This window comes from Microtus ochrogaster, linkage group LG4, assembly GCF_000317375.1.
Source record: "Microtus ochrogaster isolate Prairie Vole_2 linkage group LG4, MicOch1.0, whole genome shotgun sequence".
NCBI classification, from domain to species: domain Eukaryota; kingdom Metazoa; phylum Chordata; class Mammalia; order Rodentia; family Cricetidae; genus Microtus; species Microtus ochrogaster.
In genome coordinates this window covers 34,615,326-34,628,317 of record NC_022030.1, presented here as the reverse complement: position 1 = coordinate 34,628,317, position 12,992 = coordinate 34,615,326, and the positions used below count along the sequence as shown (strand labels likewise).

Here is a 12,992-nt window from a genome sequence, read left to right as displayed (position 1 = left end):
ACCTGTCGAGCAGAAAGCAGCTAGGACCCAGGTCAGCAGCAGCAGCACAGGGACACCCACTAGAACGCTCATAATACCAATGACCAAGCCTTGGAACTGGCCTGCTGGCCTGGGTGATGAGGAGCTGGGGTATCTTGTTGAGGTCTCCAGGATTCTCTCTACAGGACCACAAAGGATAGAGTTCTAGGACACCAATCATGTATTCGCTTTAGGGGCAACCATCCTGCCTGCTTCAAGCCCACTTTGGATGGGCACTGACTGGCCACCCACCCTACTTCCACGGGCTCCACCATAAGGGGTCTCCGATGTTTCTAGCCGCACCTGTTACCACAAGCTCTGCTCCAGGGCTCTCCTTGATTTGTGGCTTGGGGGGCAGGGAGATGGCCCCACAGAGGTAGATGCCACTGTCATTGCGTCGTGTGGCGAGGATGTTCATGTGGAAGTCATGCCCGTTGGGCAGCTGTGTGATCTGGAAGCGCTTGTCCCGGACAGGCTGGCTGAAACCGTTGCAGAAGGCGGCCTGTTTTTCAGTCTGGTTGCTGGGGCTCAGGCGGTACCAGTTCAGCTTAAGGTCCTCGGTCCAGTTGGAGAAACTGCAGGTGAAGGTGGCATTTGCTCCCTCGGACACTGTGAGCCAGGCTGGGGAGAAGGTGAGGGGCCTCCAGGAACCGCTGGAGACCTCTGAGATGGAGGAGAAAAAAGCTCTGTGAGGAAGGGGCGTACCCTTTTTGACCATTTTCTGATATCTCGGGAGAGGAATGGTTCTCTCAGACCGACCCCAGGTCAATCTCCTAAGCAGTACCCCTGCTCAGGAGCCTGTAGCTTCTTGTGGCTATGTGAGTCCCTATCCCCAACAAGCAGGTGTCTTCCTTTAGTGTAACTGAACTTAGAGACTGGAAGCATCTATCTGACATGCTTATTTCTGTCCTTTGAGAATTTGGGATCTCCTCACCCCCCCCCCCCCCGATATCTTTACCTTCCCACTCCAGTGCAAGGAGTCCCGGGCCAGACCTGCATGTTCTAGCCCTAGCCTTCTAGTTCTGTTAGAGGGGTCAGTGGGATGCTACATTGGGAAGTGGGACTTCCACGAAAAACCCAGACATTGGAGGTAGTGTATTCTTTAGTAAACTTGGGGTCCAGGCTGTGTCCTGGACCAGAGACGCCATCCAGCATGACAGAGCTGCCCTGGTAGCAGAAGCTATGGGGCAGTCGTGTCTTCCAGCCATATTAGAGGTCACAGCCAGGGGCCTCCAAAGACCATTGTCCCTGAAGTGGACAGAAGGAGAGGTCCCATGGTGCAAGACTCCCCAAAACAAAGATGAATGGGATGGTACGGCTGCCAGGGCTTGGTCAGGGGTACCTCACACATCCTGCAGGTCCTCGTGGCTCTTCTCAGCAGGTGCCTATCTCACTGACAGGCTTCTTGTCACATATATGTGCACATTTACATATAACCTCCTGCTGGTACTCTAAAACACTCCCTACTGGGACCCATGTGATGCCAACCGTTGAACCCACAGTTAGAGATGTGGGTACAGTCAGAAGCTCCAGGGACAAGGAAGACAGTCCTGCCAAACACACACTTGCTGGGAAGACTGCTATGTATACAGGAAACAGCCACAGAGACATCCTTGAAGATGCTCTGGCCTCGACTCTGGCTGTGCTGCCAGCTCTCTTTGCTCTCGGCCTATGTAGTCACTGGGCACCTGGAACTTGGAGAGAAAGGGCTGGTGCAAAACAGAGCTGTGTCCCCGGCTCTACCTAGACATATAGCGAGGGAATTCTCCCCAATTACATGGCCCAGGGCACTGTACTGTAAACATTGCCTCCACCTCCAGTGTGGGGCATTTTACTACATTTACTGGGCATGGTTTCCTCCCAGGGTGACAAAGAGCGAGGCTGTGTTGCTGCAGCTAAGGTTCCAGCCTCGGAAGATACAGAGAGAGCAGGAGTCAGAGGCAAAGAAGAGGGGCTGGATAGGCGGAGGACGGACGGGAGCGGAACTGAGGGTCCAAACACCTGGCAGACAAGGTATCTGAAATCAGCCTCCTCCAGGTCTGAAAGGGAGCCGGAGATACTGGGCGGAGTTATCTGCAGTAAGCGAGGAGATGTTAGCAGAGGAAGGCCCTAAGACATTCCCATCCTGTGGCCTTGCTCAGAAATGGTCTCCATCACCAGCCAAGAAGAAGCAGAACTGACATTTCCCCTCTCTGATGTTCTCAGCTATACATGGGTGATGGATGCGCGATGCCAGGCCCTGCTGATGGTCTAGTGCCGCTTGGATTGCGGGTGGGCGTAGTCTATGAGCCAGGCCTGGAGTGCTGCAAGGGCCAGGGTCCCTAGATCCCATGCAGTTGGTGAAGCCTGAGTCATGTGGTTCTGGGTAGTGGTCCATGTAGGTCTGTGTGGGCCAGGAGGACCAACGGTGTCAAGGGTCCTCAGAGGAGTCACGCCCAGGCTGGGGGTGGCCAGGGTGAGATCTTCCCATCCTAGCCAAGTTCTGTCCCTCCTCAGAGGCAACACAAACATCATGGGACTACAGTATACTCTTCCTTTGGCCTGTCTAAACCACATGAAGCTAGCATGTCACAGCACAGTAGTGTCAATAAATCTCTTCTTTGAACATTCGCTCAAGAAATGTATGAGCCTTTTTTCAAGAAAGCCTCTAGCAACTATAGTAAGGTTAGACTCGGATTTGGTGAAGCAAACATATCATTCCCACCTTCACCCTTCTAGAATCTATCAGTGTGGTCTGGTCTACGGTCTCCATCCTTGGAACTAGAAACTTGAGCTCCTTTTAGCACTCCAGGTAATCTGTCCAGCCCTACCCTGACACCGCAAAGCCACCACCACAGCTGCACTTAAGCACCGATCTCCAAACAGATTCTCAAGAGTTACCAGGGCCATGAGGACCAGAAAAGCCCCCAGAGAGCCAAAAGGCATAGGACTCTCTTCTTTGTTCTGGGCAGGACTGTCACACCTCTCCAAGAGTAGCTGTGACCTGTGAATGCACCAGGCCCCTCTGCCCAGATGTCACCTCCTGTCTTCAGATGGGATCCATCCCCTAGGCTTTGGGATCGTGGTGTGTCCTCAGGGAGCCACCTGCCACCCACCCTCTCAACACTGGCCCCTAGGTTGCCCGAGATGAGTTCTTGGGTAGACATTTGATCACGGGTCTCAGAGCCTTGCCTCGTCTCTCCTGCTCCTGTGTCTACATGTATGACATTTTGGGTCACTTGTCTTCTCACTGACTCTTTGCAATTTATTCCTCTGGTGGCAGGGTCGTTGACTTCCCAGGTCTCTGTCCTCTTGTGGGTCTCTGCTTGTGTCCATCCCAGGGCTCTATCTTGCTCTGTCCATGTCTGGGTGCCTCCCCCCATGTCCCTTCCTCCCTCCTCAGAGCAGTCTCTGCTCCCTTTGTACCCCACAGCCTCTTATCTTCCCTTAGTCATCTCGTGTGGGAATTCTTTTCTTGAACTGGCATGTGTCTTCCCTCCATGTGCCTGTGGTGGGCCTAGAGATGACAAGGGTGGGGACTTCCTCATAATGGGGTATGTTAGGAGAGACTGGGCTTTGGCAAGAGAGCGTCTGCCTCTGAAGGCCACAAGGTGGTAATACTATATGGAGGGGGATACCCCCAGGGACTCAGATCATCCATAGAAGTACAGTGTCACTCAGAAATTAGGCCCTTGAGAGAGCTATCAGGAGCTGATCTGGGAGCACCTCGTTGCGTGCGATGGCGGCTAGGTGTGTTCAGCACGAAGCATCCCCTGCAGTCCTGAGAAAGCGAGACAGATGCTGCAGCATCTGAGGCCCTAGGCAGCACTTCTGAGTCTCCCTTTCATGCTGTGGCTGGCCTGTGGGAGCGCACAGGTAGATGAAAGTGAAGTGTCGCTGTGGTTAGAACGCATAACGGTGGCTTCTCTTTTAAAGACAGGAACTGGTTCAAGAGCCGAGGCTGGCCTTGAACTCACAATTCACCTTCTGCCCCCTAGGTGCCGAGATCACAGGCAGGAGCTGTCCTGCTGTGAGAAAGACAGGCACTTCCGGTTAATCCAATGTGAGTGGCGGCGAGGAGATGTGAGAAGACCAACTTCTGGGTACAGCGAGGGAGGATTTCCCTGTGCCCCTCGCACACGGTAAGTTCCAGGAAACTGTTCTGATGCCGTGTGCACAGTTAGAAATTTCACAGCGGGGAAGAAAGGAGAGCTGGGAGAGGGAGTTTGGAAAGGAAAAGTCAGCTGTGGCAGTATGTGCTTGCAATGTCAGCATCATGGGAGGAGGTAGAGACAGGAGGAGCCTTGGAGACTTACAGCCAGTTAGCTTGGCTGAAGAACACAAGCTCCAGGTTTAGTGGAAGATATGGTCTCAAGGAAATATGGTGTGTGGTGACGCAATAGTTAGAAAGTATCACTTACATTTTAAGAGACTGGGATTTTTTGTTGGGACTCACAGCCAAAGTTAATAACAGCTTGTGTTCACTGAACACTTAAGACTGCTATCCTATGTCAGTGTGGTGAGTTCCCAGAAAATTAGGAAACAACCTTCCTCAACACCCAGGAGTACCACTTTTGGGTATATATCCAGAAGATGCTCAATCATACCACAAGGACTTGTGCTCAACTATGTTCATAGCAGCATTGTTTGTCATAGCCAGAACCTGGAAACAACCTAAATGCCCCTCTACCGAAGAATGGATAAGGAAAATGTGGTACATTTACACAATAGAGTACTACATAGCAGGAAAAAAAATCACATCTTGAATTTTGCAGGCAAATGGATGGAGCTAGAAAACATCATTTTGAGTGAGGTAACCCAGACCCAGAAAGACAATTATCACATATACTCACTCATAAGTGATTTTTAGACATAAAGAAAAGAAAACCAGCTTACAAATCACAATCCCAGAGAACCTAGACAACAACAAAGACCCCCCAAAAAAACATACATAGATCTAATCTACATGGGAAGTAGAAAAAGACAAGGTCTCCAGAGTAAATTGGGAATACGGGGACCTTGGGAGAGGGTTGAAGGGGAGGGGAGAGGCAGGGAGGGGAGCAGAGAAAAATGTAGAGCTCAATAAAATCAATAAAAAAAATGACTGCTAAATCACTGTGTACTCAGCCCGGCCTTGAGCTCAAGAGATCCGTTTGCCTCCCAAGCTTTGTGTCACCGAGCCCCACTATAACCTGCCTTTAAGAGAACAATATAACAATGAACCTTACATGCCTTGGATCTCCCATGTAATCAGCTTTTACAACCCAAGCAATGCATAGCTGCAGTCTTAAGTTACACACTCTTGCATGCCCCTGACCCAGATAATGCATGTGGACTGTTTGCTGCAAGCAGCAAATGCAGAGGCTGAAGGCAGTCTTCTAAAAATCTGTCACAAAGGTGGAAAGCATCCGTGTACGGGTACTGGGTGACAATGGTGCTTGTCATCTGGGTCAGCTGAGATCAGTGGGAGCCAGCGACTTAATCCCTGGTAACACTCTTAAAGATTTCTGTCAAGTATCCCATTCTCTCCCCATAGGATGCTTTTTATGCTGTTCAATAATGACAGAGCAAAGTCCTTTCTGAGGGACAGACAGACAGGCACACACACGCAGAACTCATACAGCAGACAGACAGCCTCACAGATACAGACAGCTATGTTAGACAGACAGACACCACTCACAGACACGGACAGTCATGACAGCCACACATGTATATAAGCACACGAGCAACTCATACAACAGACAGAAAGTATAGACAGGTACAGACATCTACAATAGACAGATAGACAGACACACAGATGCAGAACTCATACAACAGACACGGACAGCCATGACAGCCACACACATATACACAAACCCATGAGCACCTCATAAACAGACAGACAGTACACATAGATACAGATGTCCACAATGGACAGACCGACAGACATATACACACAGCTCATACAACAGACAGACACCACTCACAGAAATGGACAGCTATGACACATACACACTGAACAGAAGAAACAGACATACGGGCAGATGCACAAGCCAGCTTTTACGCAGGCACAGATTCAGACTCAAACAGAGAGACACGTGGAACATGAAGTAGAGAGTTCCAATTTAGACTGGCTCTTGGTTAAGTGACTCCAAGGGGAGGTGCTTCAATTTCTTTCCTTAATGTGACACCCATGCATTGCTGTGGACTCAGAGTTAATCACTAGCGGGTGTAATCTCCACAGAGGTATGAGCAACAAGGCAGGGTACCTTCCTCTGGCCGGCACATACGCACGCAAAGGTGCGTGCACCCATGGACACCCACATCCACACACCAGAAGCGTCACAGGGCTGTGGTGTTGGCTCAGTTGCTAACGTGTCTGCCAACCAAATGTGAGGAGATTGATTTCTAGTATCTATCTAATTCCGGTGTGGCAGTGCCTGCCTGTAATCCTGGGACTCAGAAGGCGGGGACAGGAGGACATCTGAGGCATGTTGGAGAGCCAATTTGACTGAGTCAGTAAGAGAGAGCTCCTGTTTCAAAAATTAAGGTGGAGAGAAACAGAGGAAGATATCTAATATTGACCTCTGGTCTCCACATATATGCTCACACGCATGCACATAAATGTGCATGTACAATGATGTTCACACACACGCGCGCACACACACTTCTTTTATTTGTAAAAATTAACAGATGAGCCTGACCTTCACTTGGCAGTGTGCATGCCCGTGAGGAGATTTGGCCCTTTTTCACGTTTAGCTCACTTTGCCGCTCATCTTGTGGGTCTCTAACCAGGATTTGGGAACCTAGAACTGACTGGGATACCTTTTGGGGATGCACCCAGAGCCAGCCTAGTTGAACTCACCCCGTTGTCTTCCAACCTAGTGGGGTGTGAAGCCCAGAATGTAATGTAAAGGGCCCCTTTCCCCTGTCCAACCTGTCCTGGGACTTCTGCCGTTGGAGGCCAAGTGTGGGGGTGCCAGTGGTGGCAACTTAGCCTTCTGCTCTTCAACCCCACCCCTGTCCAACTTACTTGGGAGTTTTCACCCCACAATCATGCCGTCAGTGAGTGCCTGTCCCCAGAACACTAACCCCTAAGTCATATGTGAGCGATACTGGGAAGGGAGAGCTCGGGAGGGAGCTGGGTGCCCACTCACAGGCTGTCGGGTCATATGCTGTGGAGGAAAAGGCTGGGCTGAAAGACTGAGCACTTGCCCCGTCCTTCTTAGGATCCCCTGGACCACTTTGGGACCCTGTACTCCTCCCATTGGCAAGAAGGACTCACTGGAGACCACCTCTTGATCTCAGACTCCCTGCTCCTAGAACCCCGAGATGATTAAACCTTGTTCTTCATAAATAGAACAGCAGAACAGGGACTAAGCTAGGCTTTCTCCCCCCCAGGAGTCTTCCTGGCCTCCTTAACCTGTGCGGTTCTGCATAGAAGGTGTGATTCGGAGATGGCAGGGGTCTTCTCCGTTTCCCCGAGCTTTTTCTTGGGTTCATGGACAGAGCTGAGTTGATGGGTGAGTGCCATGTCCTGGTTAGCACTGGGAGGTTGAAAGGGTGAGTCCTTTCAGTCAGCCTGAACCTGGAGGGCCACACGACAAGCTCACTGCAGACCACAGGCTCCTGTGCGCTGAGGCCAAATCATAACCGCATAGACGCATAAAGTACCTTATTTAGGCAAGATTCATCTGGGATGACGAAAGCATGGTCAGGGGGGTGACAGGGGTCTCCTTATTCATTACCGATGGATTGTACCCCCATGTCCACCTGAAGAAATGACCCCAGTGTGAGGATCCCAGAAGGGCACTTCCAAAGACGACCAGGGCTGTAGTTTCAAGTAGATGTGAGATGTCCCAGATGACACTCCACATTTCTTGCCTAAGCAGCCAAGAGCACAGGCTAACCAAGCCAAAAGGCAAAGAACCTGCAGACACTCAGCCAAAACCATGTCACGCACAAGGGTTCCAGCCAGGGAGAAGCGAGCCAGTTAGAAGCAAGATGAGCTAGTCAGAGCTCTAGCTGCATCGAGGTGGGGATGTGTCTCCATGGGACTGACAGGGATGCAGGTAAAAGGCTTCCTAACATCTGCCGTTGATGCTTAGCGATGCAGAGCCTCACAGTGATGTGAGGAGATGGGAGGTGGGGCTGAACTGTTCCTAAACACAAACTGGAGCCTTTACACCAGCACCTAGGGATAGAAATTCGCTAGCAGTAGGGGCTAGCTATAGGATTAATTAGATAAGGTCACTTTGGAGAGGGTAGGTCTCAGCTAGGGGGACAGATGTCTATGTAGAAAGGGGATTATGGACACTGATGCATAAGAATAAAGGCAGAGGAGTGGGATGTGTCTAGGTACCAAGGAATCCAAAGGTTTCTGGAGAATTCAGAGGCAGGAGGGGGACCTGGAACTTAACCGGCTCACAGGGACTGAGGATCCCCCTATCTTGAGTTCCAGTTTAAGACCCCAAGCCTGATACAATGCTTCCTAAACCTCTTCTCCACAAGATGTGGTACTTGGTGACAGTGGTCCAGTCAAACCAGTAAAGACAGGAAGTACCAATGAGCCAGGTGAGATTGTGTGTGCTGGTGAGATTAGAGCTGGACAATTTTGAGTTTTATGCTGGCCTGGGCAATCTGATGAGACATTGCCCCAAGAAAGGTCAATATTCTAAACTAATATAACACATACACACACAGAGTTCTATCATCTATCTATCTATCTATCTATCTATCTATCTATCTATCTATCTATCGCTGTTTTCTAAATATCTATCCTTATATACACAAATGTGCCCTCACCCCTCATCAAAGAAGATTTTCTTTTTATCATTTTTTTCAATTTTTTAATTTAATTTTTTTTAAAAAAACTGTCCGTTCTCATTTTACATGCCAAATCCACTTCCCACTCCTTCCCCAAAGAAGATTCTTTTTGCAACATAAGGCGGTAATTACAGAGATGCCCAACACAGTCACAGGAGAACAAGTGACTGGATCGCACAGCTCTGACTGATAGATTGGGAACGCGAACCCTGACGCTAAGGCTCAGGGGAAATCACAGAAGACAGCGTGGAAAACTTGTAGGATCTGGAGGCCCAAGCCACCTGTTGTAGAGCGTTCCCTGGACACTACAGGGCCAGTACACCCATGAGCTCTCAACCATGGCAGACTGAAGACAAGACTAGCATGATTACAACACCACTTGCCACAAAGATGTGAACAGAGGAAATTCCGCACGCTCCTATTCCCATATGAAAAGCTATCGGAGGCTAATGGCTAACGAGAGAGGGGAAATCAATTGCTCCAAAGACAAATTCCCAGGCAGGTTGTCCAATCCCAAGATGTCAACCCTGAACGCGTCGCACACATAGGAGCAAGCCTGAATGGGCTTAATAGGTTATTTATGCAGATGTGTATATACATATATGTATGTACGTATTTTTCAAAATTATGGATTATAGAAAGCAAGTCTGACTTTAAGAAATGTGTCCTTAGGATGTGCTTGGCAGTTTTCATAAGTGGTCTGAGCAAATCTCACGAGGCAGTAACTGTTTTCCCCAGATTGTAGGTGGGAGGCTGGAGAGATGCCCCAGTGGTTAAAAGCTCTGGCTGTTTGTTCTCCCAGAGGACCCAGGTTCAATTCCCAGCATCTACATGGCAGCTCACAACCACATGTAACTCCAGTGCCTCCCCAGACACGAGGCGCACATGCGATGCAGACATACGGGCAAAACACCCATACACCTAAGATAAAATAATAAAATGGAAAAACGAAAGAACAAAAGAAAGAAAATGTAGGCGAGAAAACGGTAAAGAGACTGAGAGGCTCACCAAAGGTCACCATGTTCACCATTGGCTTTATGGATTCCTAACTAACGGCTTCTTCTGAAAGGGTCTGCCAGCAAGGCAGCCCAGGCTGGCTTTGAACGTTTGACGGGCATGCTCAGCTATGCTTGTCTTTAGTCTGGATACAGGATGGTCCATTTCCAAGCCTGAATTTCCTCACCTTAGTCACTAGGCAGTCACGGTTGAGGTTGGGAGACGTGTAAAACTAGTAAGCATGAGAGGGGCTGTCTACGGGACCAACTGAAATAAAGAGAGGGAGGCAATCCGGAAAGGAGAGATGTCCTGGACGTAAGGTCCACTGCCACCAAGTGCAGGGCACTGGCTGTGTGCTCGGCGCAAGGCTGTTCAGATGGCAAGAGAGGAAAGCCGGCTCCAAGACATTTGCCAGACAATCTAGAGCAGGCGTGCAGAACACACCCCTCTTTCCGTACTCTGTCATGAAGTTGCATTTGGGGACATGCCCAGTGTGCCAGGTCACCAGAGTGAGTCATAGCCTCCTTTAGGTCTCTGAGCCTTCTCTCCGATGATCCATGATCCTTCTCCCTTTGTTCCCTGGGTTTCCTGACAAGGTTCCCCCAAGGATCATCTTTCATCCCTAGGGCCTCGGACCATCTCCCATGTTCAGAGCTGTGTGCTCATCAGTCCTGATAGCAACCCAAGGGCTCTCCTACCAGAGGCCAGCATGGAGGCAAAGTATTCCCAGCCTCCCAACCGGCCTTGGCCTGCAGCCTAAGGTGATGAGCACACTCAGTTCCCAGTCCCACCCAGCTCTCAAGATGGTGAAGAGGCCGGGGTGGAGGTGACTGAAGCCTCATATGAGCAAGGGGACATCATTACAGGTAAAACATGTGCTAGGGCAGTCAGCACAGGGTAGAAGCTTGGGTCACTGTCCTACGCTTTGCAGGAGTAGCCCTGGCCCAGGAGCTAGGTGACTTTTCCCTTAGCCCTGGGTTCCCAGTGAAGGTGGGCTCAGTCCAGAGAGTAGAGGGTACAGGGTACAGGGTACAGAGTATAGGGGAGTGAGGTCGAGTTTTCTCTGTGAGGAATTTGACCAGGATCGCTGTACCCCTTGATCTCACCCTCCCCTGAGTCCACCATGGATGCTAGGAGGCCAGGAATGTGCGATCTAGAGTCCTCCAGAGATGGCAACACAGGAAACTGTGCCCATGAGGAGTATACAGCTGATAGACCCTTGGGGAGAAACTGCCAGTCATCTATCCAGTGTGTAGTGCGGGCCTCATCCCTCCCCAACTATAAGAAAACACAGGGGAGGGCCAAGGACACCAGGGCCTGGCAGAGTCCTGAAGCAGAGCCGTGGTGGCCAAGGCCAGACCCACCATTGCTCCACAGCGAGGAACATAAAGGATCAACTGAGATTGGACAAGTGTTCAGTCTGCCTGGAAGAAATTAGGAGGCGGATGCTGAGCCCTGGGAGGCCCTCCACCTGTAAAATCCACCGAGGGCGAAAAAAAAAGGAGCCAATCTAGGTAACCAAGAGACACAGGTGTTCCTCTCCTCCAGTGACAGGGACTCTGGGTGCCCGTTTCTTCAAGCCCTGCCCCAGCCACCAACCCTGATCCCACGTCCCTCGGAGCCACATACCTAGAAGCCACCCTGTTTGCCAGCTCAACTGCAGCACAGCCCAAGTGAGAGGCCAGGGCACCTGCCGGACCCACATGCCCAGAGCCCCTGGCTGCGCCTCCTTCAAACGCCGGGGCCCCGCTATCTCCTCCTCGGCTGCTGAGGCAGAGTTGTCTATAGCGGAAGGGAAACGGTCCTGGGTTATGCTGGAGGGAGGAGACCTGTTCTTGGCTCCCGCCCCCTCTTCCTCCACCTCCACAGAAGTGGGAGAACGAACAGGCAAAGAAGGGTGGGGGAGGGGCCTGGGAGGGAGGAGGGGGAGGGAAAGATGCCTGGGAGGAGCAGGTAGGGGGCGGCTAGCGAGAGGTGAGGGAGTTGGGGAACAGAGCGAGGGAAGAGAAGACCAGACGCCTTTGCCTCCCGCCCCACTATGGATCTTCTCCACTTCAGGCCCCATATTGAGGGCAATTTTGGTCCTTTCCATTCCCTGCATCCTGATCGTTAGCTCCTGAGGTTTAGGGAGCCTGAGACGAGGGCTTTACTCTTGTCCCTTTGGAGGATGGGTGTACTCCTGGGCTGCAGGGAGGGTGAGCTGGACCTTCACCTATCTTGGCTGGCAAGTGTGACCTTTGAGTCCCCTGAGCTATGGCTTGGTCCTTTACTTTTGGGGAGCAAGAGCCAAGCCACCGCCACCTGCTCTGCCCAATGGGAAGAGGAGGCCTGAAAGCCTCTCTTAGTACCCCCGAGAAGATGCCTCTCTCCCCAGCCACATCCTCAGACCCAGAAAACCCCTGGGTCTGGTCTGGCTTTCTCTCACGGCTTCTTTTCCCCTTCAAGACACTGGGCCCACCTGTTCAGGTCACTGTCTTCTCTGCTTCCACAGTGGTCCTAGTATTGCTGGTCCTGCTGACCTCGGTCTTCCTCTTCACTGACCTGGTGGTCAGGTTTTAGGTCCTTCCCAGTCAAGCTTTCTCAGTCCCTAGGTGGTGGGGGACCCCCGACGCCTGTCCTGTCCCTGTCTCCCTGGGGAGGGAAGGGGTAGGCAGACCTGTGCGTGTAGCCCCAGGCTGGTTGGCCATTTGTGGACATCTCTGATTACTTAAGAGTTCGGCTCTCATGTGTTTTGTCACCGCGAATGGGAAATAGGAAAAATGAAACTGCTGATATTAGATGTGTGGGTCTCACAACCCTAAAATAACCAGCCCGGCTGGAAACCATCTGCCAGCTGTGGCAGTCACCCTAGTTCAGAGGCACCGGGCTCAGTGGGGAAGGAAAGGAAACGTTACTTTGTACAGCGCCGCCGAGATGGAAAAAGAGCGTGAGGCACAGACTGGCCGCCCCCAGTCTCAGTATGGGGCTTGTGGGCAGAAGCGAGGGGGATCCCCTCCCCAGGCCTGGCTGTGACAGAGCCTCCTGACAGCCTTGTGGCTCCCAGGCATGTTCAGGCTAGCAAGTCCCTCAAGCGGGCTGGGCAATTAGGAAAAGACTACAGGCCTAGGGTGGGTTCTGGACAGAGCCCATGCAGCCCTGTTCTGATGTTCTAGCTAGACTCCTGCTGGACTCTGGGACTTCGGGCTCTACAGGGT

The 12,992-nt window shown here is 51.3% G+C and overlaps 1 protein-coding gene across 1 annotated transcript in view; it reads right to left on the bottom strand.

The window, feature by feature from the left end:
- The window catches only part of Pdcd1 (programmed cell death 1), a 13,399-nt gene extending 1,896 nt beyond the window's left edge, over nt 1-11,503 (bottom strand). The window contains exons 1-3 of the mRNA XM_005361355.3: nt 11,428-11,503; nt 322-681; nt 3-158 (exon numbers count right to left, since the gene is read on the bottom strand). Coding sequence (XP_005361412.1) covers nt 3-158; nt 322-681; nt 11,428-11,503 — 592 coding nt within the window. The remainder of the gene's footprint in view (nt 1-2; nt 159-321; nt 682-11,427) is intronic.
- Between the last annotated feature and the right edge of the window lie 1,489 nt (nt 11,504-12,992).